This window comes from Cupressus sempervirens, chromosome 6, assembly GCF_028749045.1.
Source record: "Cupressus sempervirens isolate cs-2001-9-10 chromosome 6, ASM2874904v1, whole genome shotgun sequence".
Lineage (NCBI taxonomy): Eukaryota > Viridiplantae > Streptophyta > Pinopsida > Cupressales > Cupressaceae > Cupressus > Cupressus sempervirens.
The window spans coordinates 40,485,983-40,504,164 of NC_143123.1; the positions used below are offsets into that span (position 1 = coordinate 40,485,983).

General features: G+C 39.6%; 1 protein-coding gene across 1 annotated transcript in view; it reads right to left on the reverse strand.

Annotated features, from left to right (window-relative positions):
* The window catches only part of LOC149551010 (FAD/NAD(P)-binding oxidoreductase family protein), a 304,663-nt gene extending 287,176 nt beyond the window's left edge, over nt 1–17,487 (reverse strand). The window contains exons 1-2 of the mRNA XM_089786572.1: nt 17,204–17,487; nt 16,882–17,082 (exon numbers count right to left, since the gene is read on the reverse strand). Of these exons, the coding sequence (XP_089642698.1) occupies nt 16,882–17,082; nt 17,204–17,301 (299 nt within the window). The 5' untranslated portion in view covers nt 17,302–17,487. The remainder of the gene's footprint in view (nt 1–16,881; nt 17,083–17,203) is intronic.
* Nucleotides 17,488–18,182: the final 695 nt, after the last annotated feature.

The window sequence follows — 18,182 nt, forward strand, 5'->3', positions numbered from 1 at the left end:
TCGCCACATACTATAAATACACTTTGCACATATTTCTATTCCTCTCGGCCTGCAGGGGATTGGACAGGCAGTTTTCCACGGAACTTCATTGGGTTGCCGCAGGGGTAAGCAGAACTATAAAAGAAATAAGAAATAAGGGGCCACCTTCATATGGAATCGGCAGGCAAGCGAAAGCCGTGGAAGAGTCAATTGGCAGTTAACATGGAAAAGATTCAAGAGTTTTGGCATCGGGAGTTCGAATTGCAGGCCCCTCCGATTTGAGTAGCAAGAAACAAAAGACCAAGGAGGAACTCACCTATCTCACCGTCCAATTTGAGAGTCTTAGTGGGAGCGAATGCCGGAAGTGGTGGCAGGAGACCCCGGAAGCAGACCAGATTAAACAGATTTTGATGCGGGCACAAGTGCATTGGGCCATCCAACTTCTCATCTTTTTCATCAGGTTGTTCGAATCCGTATTGCGCACCATGATAAAGACATATAGCGCCCAGAGTAGAACAAGTACATTCCTGTACAAGCACCAGCAGATGACGATGTCTTTTAAACCTAGGGATTTCACTAGGGTTATCGGCATCCTTGGCCCCGACGGGAGGAAAGTGGAAATCAAGAATCATAAACTGTCACAGGAACGGAAAGAGCATTGGATAGATCTAGTGTGTCAGGATCTTACACCCATTGAGAGAGAGACAGCGGTCCAGGGGACAAAGTGCAGAGGACTTCGCAGGGACTTTATTCGGGAGGGTCATTGGCGATGTATCATGGACATCATCAAGAGCAGGTTGACAGGCGCCACCCGAGCTTCGGATATAGCATTGCCGCAGATTGTGTTTATGAATGGTATCATGCAGGGAGTGGTATATGATTGGGCCTCAGTGCTTGCCGACAGGATGGAGGAATTCATGACGCTTCAGCACCGAACATTTTTTATGCCGCACCATGCCATCGGGTTGTTTTTGGAGGCTGCTGCTAGCCAAATCCCACTAGATGGTTTTGAGGCTCCTCCAAGGGGCAAATTGGCAGACGGGGAGCCTCCCATATTCTACTGGCGATACTTGGATACAAAAGGATCATCAGCAGGTCACAAGAAAGTACTCCGCGGACTGGCTACTTCCGGAGAGAGATAGCGGAGGGGAGGGCACTTCGATGAGTGACGGGGCTGAGTCCATGGAAGAAGAAGTGAACACATCGGTGAAAGTTGACGGTGAGGCAGCGGGTAGTGGGCCCACATTCTTTACCCCCCTCAGCTGTCAACTTCGGCGCGCTTGACTACCTTTCCGACAGTCATTCCGGCATTTGGTCAGCACCATGCCCCGGTCCCTATGACTCCTCCAACGAAGGCAGATGTCCCACGGACAATGACGGAGATGGTCCCACAGACAGCGATAAATGTTACCCCACGGACAGTCGCCGAGATATTGCCGACAGCTGTAGCGGAGGTGATTCCAGTTGTAACAGCAGATGTCACCGTCGCAGTCTCACCGAGAGCACAATTGCCACCGCTAGAGCCTGAGCCGCAGGTTCGGTTGGAGGTCATTGATTGTGATGCAGTTGTCACCGTTTCATCATCTTTTTTAGCAAAGGCCAAGTCATCTCAGCCAATAACGAAGGAGAACATGGAGCTCGCGTAGTCAAACCAACCGAAGGTGATGGATAGAGCTAGTGAGTTTCTAAGGCAACAATTCCGACTCACTCTTGCGAAGCGGGGTCCGTCCATTCAGTCTCCTAGGTGTTCAGGAACATCACCAATAGTACCAAAGCCTCAGCTTCAGGAGGAGGGAATGACACATGCCGTGGTTGCGCCAACGGCAGAGAAGGCGGCACCGGATGTGGGCATGGCTCCCGCTGATGAGGAGAACAGTGATGCGGAATGGTCATTGGAGGACTTCGCCAAGGAGGATTACGGGTCGGATGAGGACAAGTGCCGAGATTATCTCAGGACTATGAAGTTTGCATTAAAGAAGGGACACGATGTGACAATTCAGGCCCTGACTCAACGGAGGGAGTGGCATTTGATCAGAGCATATATCTATGGGATTTGTCCTCAACGATTTCAGACTTGTTTTGTAGACAGGGGCTGGCCGGCGGTGGAGACAGCTGAGATGTTGGCAGATTGGGCCACTAAGCCGGGGTTGGGACCCAGTGACACCCCTATGATGAAGCTGGCACATGAGATTGTGGGACTATACAAGGATGTTTACTATGGTCGTCGTCGTGCAAAGGCGGACAGGGTTGCAGCTGAGAGTGAGGCTAGACAGAAGATAGCTGCCAACTTGGCCGACCACCAGGCAGCATGGGCCGCAGAGCGGACAGCACTACTGGCAGATATGGCAACAACAGTACAGGAGAGGGACGTGGCTCGGCAAGGTACAGAGGCGGCGGTTCGAGATAAGGATGCGGCTGAGCACAAGATGCAGTTAGCTAGGAGGTAGGCTATGGATGCGGCGCTTCTTCTAAAGGAGGCCGTCGAGGTTAATTCTCAGATTCAGACAGACCTCCGCATCAGGACAGAGCAGGTGTATGAGTTACGTCACCAACAGCACACTTTTGAGACGCCCCCTTCTCTCTAGTATTTCTTCTGTTGTCTGTAAGTTGTCTCCTAATTTTGTTAGTCGTCAGGAGACGACTGTTTTTTTGGGGGGGATGGTGTTAGCCAATTGGATGGGCAGTGTTTCTGTAGCCAACAGATTGACTGTCGTCGATGTTTTGTATTTTGTAGCCGACGGGTAAATAGTTTGTAGTGGATGTAATGTTGTGGCCGACGGACTCCTTCGGGAAGGTTCGGCGGTAGTATTTATATCCCGTCTGGAATCATTGTAAAGAATCATCATCTACTATTGCAAATATTATTCTGCTATTCTGTTCCATTGTCTGTATGCGTTGATTTCGCTACCAGTACGGTAAACATAAACCTCTCCAAGGCTAGGTGAATCTGCAACTCCATATTTGATCACCTGAAACACTGGAGTAATGATGGAGACTATGTATTTTGCGTCACTCCAAAATTGATCACTCTTCACTGTCTCCTTTACCCTCTTCCCCTGCTCTGTTCTAGACTCAGGCCATCAATTCCATTCTTGCGTCATAACCATGAGTTGCAATGGCTCTTGCAACTCAATCATTCTCTCCAAGAGAATAATATGATGGATACCTGATCTCAACTAGTTTCAGGAATTTCTTCTTTGCGAAGCTCCTGAAAAGTGCATGTGATGTATGGTGATTGCAAATAAACATCTACACCTCTCTCCCATCATTAACCACCTTCCTAATCCACTCTATTTTCCCCATGTCTTTGAGTGCATTGTCCATGGCATGCACACAACATAGAGTCCACCAAATATGCCTATAGGCTGCCTCAACAAGCCTCCCTGCAGCTTTGCACACATGTGTTGCATCTATCATAACTTGGACCACATTTTGTGGCCCAACCTCCTCAATGGCTTCCCTAAGCACATGAAACTAAAAATCAGCATATTTACAATGCCTTGAACAATCAACTACCTTCAAAAAGTATGGGCCCTTGGTGCATGTAACCATAATGTTGATGAGTGGACGATGCCTAATATTCGTCCACCCATCCATGATAATGTTGCAGCCTAACTCCATCCAACATGCTTTCATCTACTCTATCAAGATCCCAACCTTGTCATAGGCTCTATCCAACACTGTGGTCACCAAGTGGCACATATGGTGGCTCTCCCTTGTTCACTACCATGGACATCATCCTCACAAAATAGGGAGATCGAACCACATGTGTAGAGATGCCATTGGCAAAGAAGAAATCACCAACAGTATCATCTATTCGGTCCCTTGCATGCATGTTAAATAAATGAGCAATGGGGTTACTACCACTACGACTTGTAGTTGCTTTCCGTTTCCCCCTACCGTTGTCCCTGCTGAACTGTGTGTAGGTGAGGAAAATAATGGTGTAGGTGGCATAGTCCTTGCTCTCTAATGCAAGATACAAGTAGATGTATCTTGCTGCCCCTGTAACTGTTGTATATTTTGTACCTGTTGCCTGGCAGACAAAGATCTAGGCACTAGAACATCACTATCATCAGGAATGCCCCATAGTTTGTTCACTTCAATTTTGTAGTTGACATTCTTAGGATTTGACAAGAATATGCATGGGTTCACACTTGTAATGCTACCAAACCATTCTACGCCACATATATTGCACTTCCATTTACGTGTGTCACCACCTGAAGGTGTAGGGCATGTAATTTTCGTAGCAAACTGTTTTAGAGGCAACTTTGGATCATAAGGAGCCCTAGCATAGTTTGTCAAAATCTTTGAAGGGCAATCAATAGAAGGCACCCCTGGTGCAACATAAGGAGGCTCTTTCTCAGGCTTAGATTGACCAGCTACATCAGCCGCATGATCACTTCCTTTAGGCTCAGGTTTAGGCTCATAATCAGATGCACTTGCCTCATTAATTTCCATGTCTTCTACACTTTGGCTGGATCTAGATGCCATTTATAAAACTACATTTCACAAAATGAAAATAAAATTATAAAAATGATCATGATACATTTCAGCCCAAGTAAAAATAAGTTAAAACTTAAAACTTTACTATTTAATTTTAGCATTTACTATTTAAAATTTTAAAATATTAAAAAAGGAAGCTAAATAGTAAATACTAAAAGTAAATACTAAATACGTTTCAGCATATGCCATATTGCCATATTTTTATTTTTAGAACAATGAAAAAAATTTAAAATTAATATAGATAACAAAAATCATAGAAGTCAAAACTATCAACTATCAACAAGATTCAAAAAAGTAAAATAAAAAAGCCCTAACTTGAACTTGAGGAGACGCTTGCCAAATCAAACCTTCTTGCTCCTCTTGATCTTGCAATCCCTTGCAAAACCACTCACTAATCTCTCACAAGCTCCTCCAAACTTTCTTTCTCACTTAGCTCCTTGCTGCTCCAAAACAATGAAATGAAATGGTGAAATGAAAATAAGGTCTATTGGTCTTATTAAACCTTCAAATAGACCACATGGGACACACACCCAATTAGGGTTAGCATGCCTAAAAAACAAAAACAAAAATAAATGCAAAAACACGTTCTTTTTTTTTTTTTTTTTGGCTTCTTCTCGGAGCATCCCACAAGCACCCCACGAGCACCCAAGAAGCACCCGCGCACCCAGGAAGCACCCGAGCACCATGTCGCACCCAGGTGCTCGACTGGTGCGGTGGGAGTGCAGCGGCGGAAAAACTCCCAACGGGGGTACTCGGGTGTGTGACACACACGCATCGGGTGCACCAAGGTTTTGACCCAGGTGCGCGCACCCGAGTTACACTAAATATTTGGGACTCAAAGAGATGGCAAGAAGATGGAGTGGGGTGGTCATTTTGTTCTGCTACTCAACACACATTGATTGCACCTCTTTCAAGAAGCTTTCTTCAAGGTCCCTCTTTCGCATTTATAATGAATCTCATATTCTCAGTATAAGTCACATGATATGCCGAATTTCATCCACGAAGTTCAAATTTCGGCAAATTTTAACCCTTTCCGAACTTCATCTGAATTTTCTGATATTTAATATAATATTGTTATTATATATATTATTTTATTTTAAAATATAGAGTTATTTAGTGTAATTATTTAGCAATGTCAAACTACTTTGACAATTTTGTAGATATATTATTTATATTTAAAAATAAATAAATCTATATTACTGAAATTTAATTTCAATTTTTTTCAAACTTTTACCCTTGCCAAATTTCATCCGAATTTTTTTGAACGACGAACTCGAATTCGAATTCGATCCTTGTGACTTAGTTCTCAATCACTGAGTCTATCCCATCATAAACCTCCCCCAAGCATGGCTTATCCATGTCAATAAAGTGTATCACACCTAGGATGGGCTCTATGAAACTAAGAAGGTATTATGCATGACCTCACCAAGTGTCATCCAAAATCCTTTGCTTGACATTTGTTGACCTCTCAATATTGGACTGCATCCATATGTTCCATTGTTGACTGATAACCATACCAAAAACTAGCTCTCGAACATTCACAAGCCGTCTCAAGACAATCGTATTCAATGCGAATTAGTCTCGGCAGCCTATTTGAAAATTAAAAAAATAAGTAACTACAAATAAAGAATATGTATATATATGTATATATATATACATAATTTTGCTGAAATAAATCACTAAAGTAAAACAAAAAAATGGAGTGTGTGAAATTTAAATTGCCTTCAATAGCTCTAGCCGTGAGAATGATCTAAAAATAGCCTGCGAGAAGTGGTGATTTGTTATGCACATTTGGATCCCTTGAGCTTCATCATACACTTCTTTAACCCAAGCAATTTTAGTACCTAACTTCTGTAGAATGAGGCTAAGCAGGTACGGCACAAGGTGTCAAAAATATATGTGGGAATCATGTCTCAAATAACATACCAACTTCTCTACAATTCATTGCATTGTTCTTTACAACTTAGACAACATTTTGAAGACCTACTTCATTAACGCATTGTATAAATAATAAGAATGTCAACAATAAATTGTGCATCCTTCACTTTGCCCTCACAATCAAAAACGTTTAGAAACATTGCCCCTTTAGGGGGCATTGCAATCACGTTAATTAAGGGTCTATTTTTTGCATCCTTCCACGCATCAGAAAATAATGGATACACCCGTTTCTTTCCATGAGGCCTTAAAAGGAGCTAATGAAATTTTTATATGTTTGATCTCCTTTGTCAATAAAGTGGTACAAACCTTCTCAAACCTAGGCCTATGAACCCCTTTGGAGCTTCATTTATTTTTATTACCATGTCTTGCCAATAGAGTGATTGAACAACATTGAATGATAAATCGTTTGCACAAAGGCACCTAGCAATCGCTTGGTCAATAATATCTCTGGCATCATTATTAAATGTCATCTCCAATGGTCCTCTTGGTCTCTTTGGATTATGTAAAAACCCTTACTTGCCTTTCACGAATTTGCTGGTTTGAAAATGAGAAATGTTTTTCTTGTTTCCAATTTTTTCATAATAGATATCTGTGTATTTGATTTTATGCAAATAGATAACTAAGGGAAACAGGAAATAACTTTGCGAAGAAAAACACTACTTTCAGAATTTTCAGAATTACATATGCTAATTACAAAAAGTCTAAATATTAAATTGCTTCCACTAATTAAATACAACTTCACAAAATGAGAACCTGTTGTATTTGCCAATGTCAACCTCCAAATTGGTTGCCGCCCCTTCTTCACAAAGGAAATGCTCATCTGATTTCAAACGCAGACCTTAGGTAATGAAACGCAGACCCATAAATGTTAATCGATGAGTAGATAATGTAGTCGTAGATCTAAATATCCGTCAAGTACCTCTCAATCTGCAATCCTATATGCTGGGAGATGAAACGCCTTGCTTATTTCTCACCAAAAACACCCTCAAACCCCCACGTGCATTATTAGGAACTCACTGATCATTAATTGCAGAACTTTACTACCAATTCCAGCTGCAAGTCATGAATTCCCTTGCATTTAATACCATTTTGATTGTTGTATATACCGCAGATGCCACCAGTCTAGAGGGAACGTCCAGAATGTATCAAATGTGGCTCCAAGGTCCAACGGTTGCCACCTCCAACTCCAAACACAACCACAGAGTTCAACGTCCAATGCTCAAATAGATAATTTTGGCCCCAATCAAAAACAGCAGCAAGAAAGATGGACGTCTAATGTCAATCTGATTCCACATGCTACTCACGTTATCACTAAATGTGTACACGGCATGTAGTTGGTCGTAGCTATTGCCCCACTCCACTTACGATGCTTATTCAGTGTCCAAGCTGAAACCCAGTACCTCATGTGTTTCCAGAATACACTTTCAGCTGTCACTATAACTACATCGATCACTCCTCAATTGCCAAACTATAGCAATTGATTAACCTCCAAGATGTTCGTCTCCTTAGCCACAATGAACACAGATGGAGATTATCTTAGCAAATATCAAATCCACTATACTTCAGCAGTGAAATGAAAACACTTCTCAGATACAGTGATAAACAATAGAGAAGTTAGGCAATCATAGCTATACCTCAACAGCTAAATTGCAAGTGCAATTCTCAGAATTTCCAACCCTTATAGATCAGCAAGGGCATACAGTTAAGAACCCAAGAAAAAGCAATGAAGGAACAAAATCAAATATATAATCAAGCACAACTTTCCCAATGAAATGAGCTCGCATTTATAAGCTTTTGTTGGCAAAAGTTTCTATAAAACTCCACTTCAGAAATCGTGGAAGTTTCCCAAAAGAACTCAACACTAGAAACTTTCCAACTTGCTTTTTAAAAATATCTCTTAAAGTCATTATTATAATAAGATAAATATTTTTAATAATGCAACTCAATGAATAATAAATAAATATGAGCTCGTGCAATTATTAACCTGATTAACCACAGGTGACGACCAACTGCCAAGCCACCCACTGCATTGCCAAGAATAGCAACTACTAAAATAGACTTACTAAAAATAGTAAGTTATCGACTGAGACCCCCCAAAACATCCTATCAGCTCACGAGGGTCGCTATGACGAACTAACTTGCCCTGTCAACTGTCCAATGGTACCAGCTGAATGAAATGAAGAAATAGATCCACTTCGGGCAGACAGAAGCAAATCACCACGAGAGCTCGTCTCCACTGATGCTCTCACCTCCTCTGTACCTACTACACCCATATGTTGGACGAATGTGTCGGCCACATTATCACGTCCATCGTTCCCAACTGTAGAAGCAAACTCACTACCAACCACAATATGCAACTGAAGTGGATCTGGGGCTGGTGTGGTCCGAACATGCTCCAACTCTACGATCACCTCATCCAATTGTGATTGTGACTCCTGAAGAGCAAATTGAGTACATTGAAGAGAGTCCACAGTCACCTCAAGCTCTTGGGTGAGCTCAAGCACCTCCTCCTCCTTCTCTAACAATGTCTCGTAACAGGTGCTACCCCACTCCAGAAGCTAATCCCTGTCAACAACTAGTTGCAAATAGTTATGCTTCATGATCCTAATAGCCTCTCAAAGCGCATGAACCTCTGCTAGAGAAAGAGTACTATCATCGTGCTCATCAAACATAGGAGCAACCCAACCAGATGTAGCTAACATCTGATGGATTGCATCACAATGCTCGAAAGTTGAAGAGATGTCACTTTCACTCACCTTCAACTAACTGGTCACATGATGCCTTTCTACCCCTGCCACCTATGCAAGCTCTCTGTCTCACTAATTGCACTGTGGTAGGAAACCGAATCAAAACTACCCACAACAAGATCACTCATTGCATGTGTGCTATCGACCTCACACAACTCTGCATCCGAGATACAACACCTATGTACCTCAATCAACTCCTCAATTGAAGAAATGGAAGCCCTTGCAATATCAATATCCCCGCATGTCTCAGCTTCCACCTCAAAAGATAGATCCTGTAAACCATATGTAGCCAACATCTGACGAATTGCATCATAATGCTCGAAAGTTGAAGAGATGTCACTTTCACTCACCTTCAACTGACTGGTCACATGATGCTTTTGTACCCCTACCTCCTATGCAAGCTCTCTATCTCACTAATTGCACTATGATAGGAAACTGAATCAGAACTACCTAACACAAGATCACTCATTGCATGTGTGTTATCGACCTCGCACAACTCTGCATCTGAGATACAACACCTATGTCCCTCAATCAACTCCTCAATTGAAGAAATTGAAGCCCTTGCAATATCAATATCCCCGCATGTCTCAGCTTCCACCTCAAAACATAGATCCTGTAAACATTGATCATGGGACCCATCCAAAACCTCCTCGAAGTCATCAGTTGATACCTGACAAAGGATATCATAGCCGGTGCAACTCATAGCATCATCAAATGTATCATCAGATGTGTCCATACTATCTGCGTCCACATCTCCTAATAAAGCCTCAACTGCTGAAACCTGACTCTACACACATGACTCAAAGTCAACTTGTGAATCAATAATGCTAGAGTATGAACCCATATCTACTGACTCTGTTGTATCACCCAAATCACCAACATCAAAGTTGGGTGACTACATACATGCATCAGTCCCACCTGAGGAAGCAACTGCCACCTGCACCAGAGCAACACTATGACAACTCACATATAAATCTCCAATAATATCCCCTACTCAAGAGAGTGTGAAGTATCAGTAGTAACAATTATATCAACTATCTCTACACTAACTACAGCAACAGCTCTATGAGCCTCAACCTACTGAAGCTCAGTGTCGCTATCCTCTGCTACTGACACAACCACATGTCCCTGTGAAATAAGTCCATCATTGACACTATGGATAGGACTAGCAGGTGTCGTACTAAATATAGGTCCATTTGCATCATGGACACCTATTGGGGAAAACTCAAGCCTTCTTCCCACCGACCTTCTAAAGGCGAAAACCATGTATCTCACGGCTCTCTCAACCGTCTCAAGATTCGACAAGCTCTCCGCCAACCTCTGCTGGTGAAGCTTATGTTTCTCCATACTCTCCCTCAAGACATTTAATTTCCTGCTATCTTCCTCATTACTCCACCAACTCCCAAAACTACTAGGCCTTTGGTATCTGTCCATAGCTGGAAAAGCTAGAGTGCTGGTCACTCCGCAGACAACAGATCTGAAAATGCCATCTCCAATGGTCCTCTTGGTCTCTTTGGATTACTAGCCTCATTTTCATTTATCCTCATATATCGATGGCTTTCTATCACAATATCAAGAGCAGCACTAGGTGTATGACTATTAGACGATGAAGCATGTGACTTGCGTGAACCCCTTCCTTTACGCAATGGATGTCCCAACCTACTTTCAACCCTTAAATCTGCTTCTGTTTGTTCCTTAATATACATTGCTGTTTGAGAAGTTGGTATAGGTACATTATCTTTTCCTGGACAAGATTTGATTCCCTTTCCAAGAATTGCACACAAATTCCCTTTAAATCGGTTGTAAGAACTTGTATACTGCATGTCACACCTAGGACATATCCAAATATATGTCCATCCACCTGGAACATGGTCTAATATTTTCACATGCCTCCATAATGGTGAAGTTGGGTCGACAGTGAATGGACTAGTGCCCACCATGATAAATTTGAATAGTTGCTATAGCCTATAACAGTAGCACCCTGCAATTTATAGAGAAAAAAATTTAAAACAAATAATTTCAATAGTAAATTTGAACTAAAAAATATTCAATAAACTAAAACTAATCATAAAATAGTAACAGTATATAAATAAATGTAAATACTATCTCACTTCCTGAACAATACCATTACTGTGTCTTTTTTCTTCTGGGTTCGATTGTGCAAGTTTTCTTAACATCAACGAGAAGAAAAAAGACAAATTTACATGGATCGTGGAAATCTAACAGCTTTGATCAATACCATTACTCCTGGACTGTGGAACCATTTTTTAATCAATGTTTTGCCATTTTGGATGAAACACCACAATCCACACATGAAATATCAAAGAAAAATTTGCAGTATAATATTTTTATCTGCAATAAAAACCTATTATAAACAGTGCAGTTTGATTGTTGTCTCTGCAATCTTAGCTGACTAGTCTAATGTGATTAAATTTAGCTACTCAAACCCATCTCCATGCAACACAACCCAACATGAACATATAATTTACATTTTCCCGTTCCAACTCACTGTCTTTTAAACACCTAAATAATAATAAAATAGAAATTCTCAGCGCTTTTGCAAACTTGCAAACTTGCAAATTTTCCGCGCTTAATAAATGTATGTCGTCATCTGAAACAAACAACGAATATTGCTGCTGTCACCTAACTAAAACAATGAATGTCATCGTCATGAAACTGCAACTTATCACGAGTGAAACTAGAAGCCAGTGTGGGTGGAAGAAAAATCGCAGTCATTGTCGCAACTGGAAGAAATATCCCAGTCGCCATGTGAAGCAAAAAAAGGAAAGTTGCACGATGAAAAGAGAAGACTTTAGGTTTTTGTTTTGTGGTCAAGTCATACGTTGACGAGAGTCAACGTGGAATCACCACGTCAACAGGTGAATCAAACAAAAATGACCACAAAAGTTCTGAACCGTGTCACACCTAAAAAACAGTACCTTATGCCTGCCCACAGGTGTTTCGTTTCAATTTCAATTTCCAAATTGATTCGTACCCAAAAATGACACCATCTGGATAGTCATTCGGCTACTTAGTAGAAAAGCTAAGAATCATGTTTCCATAGATATCAATATAGAACCCAACTAACACTTTTTAAGAATGTCATAATTAAGAACTAGAGATGGAACAAACCAAATTGAATGAGGCACCTATTGAATACAAATACATGATCTTTCCAGTCAAGAACTTGTCATGGAAAATGAAATTATCACAAAATATTGGTGAAGAAAGGATATTGACAAAAATTGCTTTAAATGATACAAACCTTAAATGCTGCAAAATCTACAACCTAGGAAAGAAACATTATTGTTAGACTATGGCATCACACCAAGAATTTCATTAAGGCATAGCAAGGTTTCAAATGTTGAAACCAATCGAAGTCTATAAGAAAAAGAAAACGAAAGTTTCAGATTGTATTGCCTAGTGCCACCAGATAATTCTTGAAAAAAAAAATTCCTCCAGATGATTCTTTGTAATATCCCCTTGTTTGTGCTTTTTTTAGTGTCAATGTTTCTAGTAAGATTGGCCTATTATACAGGTTCCCATAAGCCAACAGACTGCATAGGGGACCCATACAGGGGCTTATTAAATCATGCAAGGGCTTTGTGAGCCAGTTTGGACAGATTGGAACAGTCTCCTATATTTTAGGAATTGATTAGGAGTGGACCAGAATGTTTAAGGAGACCCCCAAGATCAGCCTGGGGACTTTGGTTAGGAGGAGACTGTCAATTAGCTCACAGTGGACAGGCATCATTCGTGGACAGCTACCATCAAAATCCTAAGTTTGATGTTGGTTCTGATGCTGATACGGTTGCTCAAAATCCTAAATTACCAATGTTGGTGATGCAGGTGCGGGGTACAGATGCGCAGATTTGGGGGCGCGGGGGGGGGATTGTGGATGTGTTATATACATATATATACACTATAATTTATGTATGCAAAGAAATGCAAAACTATACAAAAATAAACCATTCCATAGCATGATGCTTCACCATTGATATTTCAACTTCAAATTTCACTAACACAAAGTGACAAATATACAAATTGAAATAACTGGTTAGTAAATTTAAAATTACTCAAGTTCAAGATTCCAATGCAATTTGAATTACAAAATCAAAACTTAGTTCATGATTAAATGTTAATCAATCAAGACTCAAGACTCAAGATTTACTAATCAAATTCAGTCATTCAAAATCAAAAGGATTCTTAAAAAAAATTCACATTGTCATCATTATCAATTAATACATGCTAAAATTGGTGTCTAAAAGGCCTTTTGGCCGAGGGTGCTTTCTAGATGGGCCCGGATGCTCCCAGGAAGCACATCCTGGATCTATGAGTTCTTGTTGGATGCGCTACAGTGCATCCACCAAAAACCCACAGTCCCAGGATGCGCTTCCCTGGGAGAATCCGTGCAGCATCCTAACGCACCCTAGTATCAAGATGCATCAGAACCAGCATCCAGCCATTTCAGCAGAGAATCGGTATCTAAGTCAAAATCCAGTTAGGAGTCCAAATGAGTAGGTTATGAATTATTTAAATATAAGAATATTATTCCCTAAGTTAGATTTTCATTAATTAATTATAAAGTGATTTATTATAATCATTTATATATTATAATAATAAGTTATAGAAAAGGGGGTGATGGGCACATTTACCTAGGAAATAAAGTTGTAGGTTAAAACTTAAAATGTGCTTTTTATGTCTCATGGAGAAATAACCCTCAATGGCTAAATATTTGAGGGAATGACTTATTTTAATAAAATTTAATTAAATTTATATGAAACTCTAGAAGTTCGTGTGTTTTGGAGGGAAAGGGGAAAATGAATAAAAAGAAGTTGGAGTCATTTTTCCATCATCCAAGCAACAAAATACAATATAAATCAGTTGGGATTCGCAGTGGAATTGAATTTTGGTGAAGGAAAACTCAGATCTTTGCAGGGAATTAATATTATTCATCAAAGTACAGAACGGTGGTTGGAAAGGCAATTTGTTGATCCTTTGGACTAACAGCAGCTGTCGTACAGCCTTGGGTTTTAATGAATTTTTCCCAGCTTGGACTGAGTGAGGAGGGTGAAATCAGATAATTGAGCTTCTAGGTCTGGGTCAGTTACATAATTTTCAGATTGCAGGATTTATATCATTTGTACAGTTGAAGAAAAGAGTCATTAGCTCCCAGTCGTACATCCTAGATTGAAGAATTCATTTTCAGATTAATAACGGCGGCCTCAGCAGTGGTAGTCAGCATAAAACTAGGGATATTAATCAGCACAGCAATGTTTCTTCTAGTTTGGGAGCAAACTTGGAAAATCAAGTCAATTTCATATTAATTTATTGCTGTCCAAGGAACCCAGATCTGTGCAGTACCTCATACAGTGATTTATTGCTGTCCGAGAAACCCAGATCCGTGCAGTACCTCATACGGTTATATTTGCTATTTTTATTCAAATGAAAATCTGAAATTTCTCGTACTTCTTGTTGTTAGTTGCCGCAAGGTTTTTCCAGCATTTGTTTACAAATTGCATTACAACTATAATTCAGAAACACACAAAACATCATAAAACAAAAGACTCTAAAATAGGGATTTTCCAAATCACCTATTCATACTAAAATCAGTTATAGATTGTTGTTACATTCTGCTTGGATTTTTCAAATTACCTATTCACACTGAAATCAGCTATAGATTGTTTGACATGTCCAAAAGATGCTCAACTCATAAATACATAAATGGAAGTGTTTTAAAAATGCTGAAACCTGCCCATGGCAGGAGATGCAATATCAAATATTGTAATTGGGGATGTTTCTTGATGGTGACCATTCATGTCCATTAAGTGTTCATGAATAACCTAAAGGTAATCAAAAGGATCTCTAGGTCATGTTTGAATATTTGTCTGAGTGAATTTCTGTAAGGATATGCCTCCCGTAGACTTAGAATTTTAGAAACCTAGCCAGGAAGTTTACTCTGAGATGTCTGTGAGAAGATTTTGTAAGTTATTGATTATGTCAAAAGTTGGAGTCACTGTTAGAGATAAGTCGATAACAGAGCTTCTATGCTGTGAAGCTTTTTCCAATAGGGTCTGTATTTCTTCACCTGTTGATGTGTCAAGTTTTTCAGGTCCAAAAGCCACAGAATTGCTGAGGCATGATTAGAACTGAATCATGAAAAATGCCCTCCATCAACAAATGTACATAATGAAATATTCAGGCATGCTCGCATATACACCATAAAAGCAAAAGTGGACAAAGACACAAGTCAAAGTTGAACAGAGTCGAAATATAGATGCAAGAAAGCCTAAGGATGATCCAAACACTCTGAAACCTGTGATAATTGTTGGAATTAACTTCAATGACAAATATGGCAGGTCCGGAGACCTGATTGGCACATACCAAATTCATCCAGTTGCAGCAGAAAGTATACAGGTTGGTTAAAAAAACTCAGAAGCCAGCCTCACATTAAGACTCTAAAATTATAGAATTTAAAATGTACAGCAAAAGAATTATGAAACGTGATCAAAAGTTAGCTGACTTCATCCACAAGAGTTTAAATAATGACCCTTTCATGTTAAAAGGATTTCCATGAATAATCTAACGAAATGAATATCTCTGGATCATATTGAATATTTGTCTGAGTGGCTATCCGTAAAGGTGCATCTCTCCTAGTTTTAGCAATTTTAAGAGAGAGACTCTTGTCTCTAAGTTATCCTCAAGAAGATTTCTGCAATTTGCAATTTGAATACAAACTGCTGTAATCATTCTGAGTTATAACGGATATTACATGTCATGAAGATATTACCTATGACGATGCTGTTTCACAATGGATTTGCTTGCCCCTACTTACGTCGGCGTGGATGGATTCTGTTTAACTTCTTGCTTGACCGTCCCTTTATATCCTTAATGTTCTTTAAGCGAGAACAAGCAAGCAATAAAACTGTGATTCTCTTCTTTCTAATTGTATATTGGACAACATGAGAACTGCCCAAGTCTGCATTCCAAATGCTATGATCTTTTATAGACCTACACGGTAAGATCATTAGCACCAGCACCTACAGTTCTGGTAACCTTAGTTAAATTATGTTTCGATTGGCAAGGGAATCGCATCATCAAGCTTAGATTATCACTTAGCTCTGAATTTATATTGCAGTGGGAGCTTAAACTTGTGGCATCATTAGTACAAAAGTTTCTGCGCCTGCCATATCACTAAACCATGGTCGACTAGATTAGCAATTAGGAAAGAGAAACAAATTTCCTTCTAAGTTTTAAACTGGGTGAGGTTATTGGTCATCTTGTAATGCACTGGGGGGTAACCTTTTAGACCATATTCTTATTCTTAAAATTCGGGACAGAACTTCCTAGAGTGGATTAAATAACTGGTGGCCGGGATGTATAGATTCATTCCAAACAGCTTGGAATGCGTTTACGCCATCCCATACTGTAATTTGTTTACCCACTTTAACGAGCTTCGTGGTTACACCACAACATTCCCACATGTACTTGGGTCTGCAATATTGTGATGCGAAATTTGACCCTGAGTTACACTGCTACAAATATTCCCCATTCCAGCAAAACATAATCAGTTATGATGGCAGTAGGCAACGCTAACACAATTCATTGCCCTTATTTTGCAGTTTATGAGAGAACCTTGTTTGTCTTTTAAACTAAATTCGTAATGGTTAAAATTAAGGGCAGTGATGGAGTAAGCAATGAATAAAAATCACACCGTATAATGCAAGGGCGAATAAGACTCTGCAAGTAACTTGCCCTGGAAAATTTGAACCCTGGGATAAGCTCTTCTGTTACAGCTGCACCACCCAGCAAGTGGCGCCTCTCCAGAACAGCCACCTGGAGGCCTGATTTAGCTAGGTAAGCAGCAGCAGTCAGGCCATTATGACCTCCTCCAATGACCAAAGCATCCCATTTCCTGTAACGATGAGAACAAAAACAAATGTTGAAAAAATAACGGCTATAAAGTATGTGGTATTCAAAAATTATCAGAATGGTTTGCAAAATATGATATAATGCTGAATCAAAGTTTGTTTTACCTCTGAGCCAAGAAGTTAGTGCCTTTAACCTTGGCATCAGTGGTGAAAGAAGCGGAAAGGGGTCTTAAAAATGCCTCCTTATTTAGAATTTTCATCATGGCTTTCAGTGTGTTGTCCGACAAACCTGAACTGAAATGGTCTCTTGCGGATGAAAACTGAATTTACACATAAATTTCATTTTCTTGTTTTCAAATATAATCTGCTCCAGAACTTTGAAAATAGCATTGCATATTATTTGTTGGCAGACTTACGCAAGAAAAATAATTATAATATTGTCTTTTGTCTCATTATTGAACTTTTTGCCGTTGCTTTTGTGACGTCTTCAAAAGTGTGAGAGATCAACAGAAAATGTTTTAGTTGGGATTGATATTTGACCTCTTTCTTCCCCTAAATTCAAATTGTCTCCGTTCTTTGTTTTTCCCTCTCTTTATCTAAATATATTTCATTTTTATTGGTCTTTTTCAGATGATAAAGGTGTATATACCGTTTTATTCTTCTCTTTTCTAACATTTAATCCAAACATCTTAAATATTATATATTAATGGTTTTTTATTTAATTTATTTAATATTTAATTTTTAATTTATCTTAATTTAAAATTATATTGTAAGTGTAATCTTATTTTTGATAGTCATTAGTAACACAAAAAAATTACTTCATTTCATTATTAGACCAAGGAATGACATTAATCTACATCATAGGAATCTATCACAATATGTATCATCACATGTGATGTCTCTTAAGATTTATTAATCAACAAAGGGGTTGACTCACTATTAAGACAAGTGGACGTCAGCAACCTTTTGCATCTTAGTTCTTCTGCTTTCATCAAAGATAGGCAGAGGAACACAAGGAAGCTACTTCATGAATCCACAATGGTAAAGACCATGCCTAGCATTGTTTAGCATCTAGTGTCTGACTTACAAGCCTTATTGTTATAGAGTGGTGAAATTTGATAATCTAATCTGAATCAACTAAAGG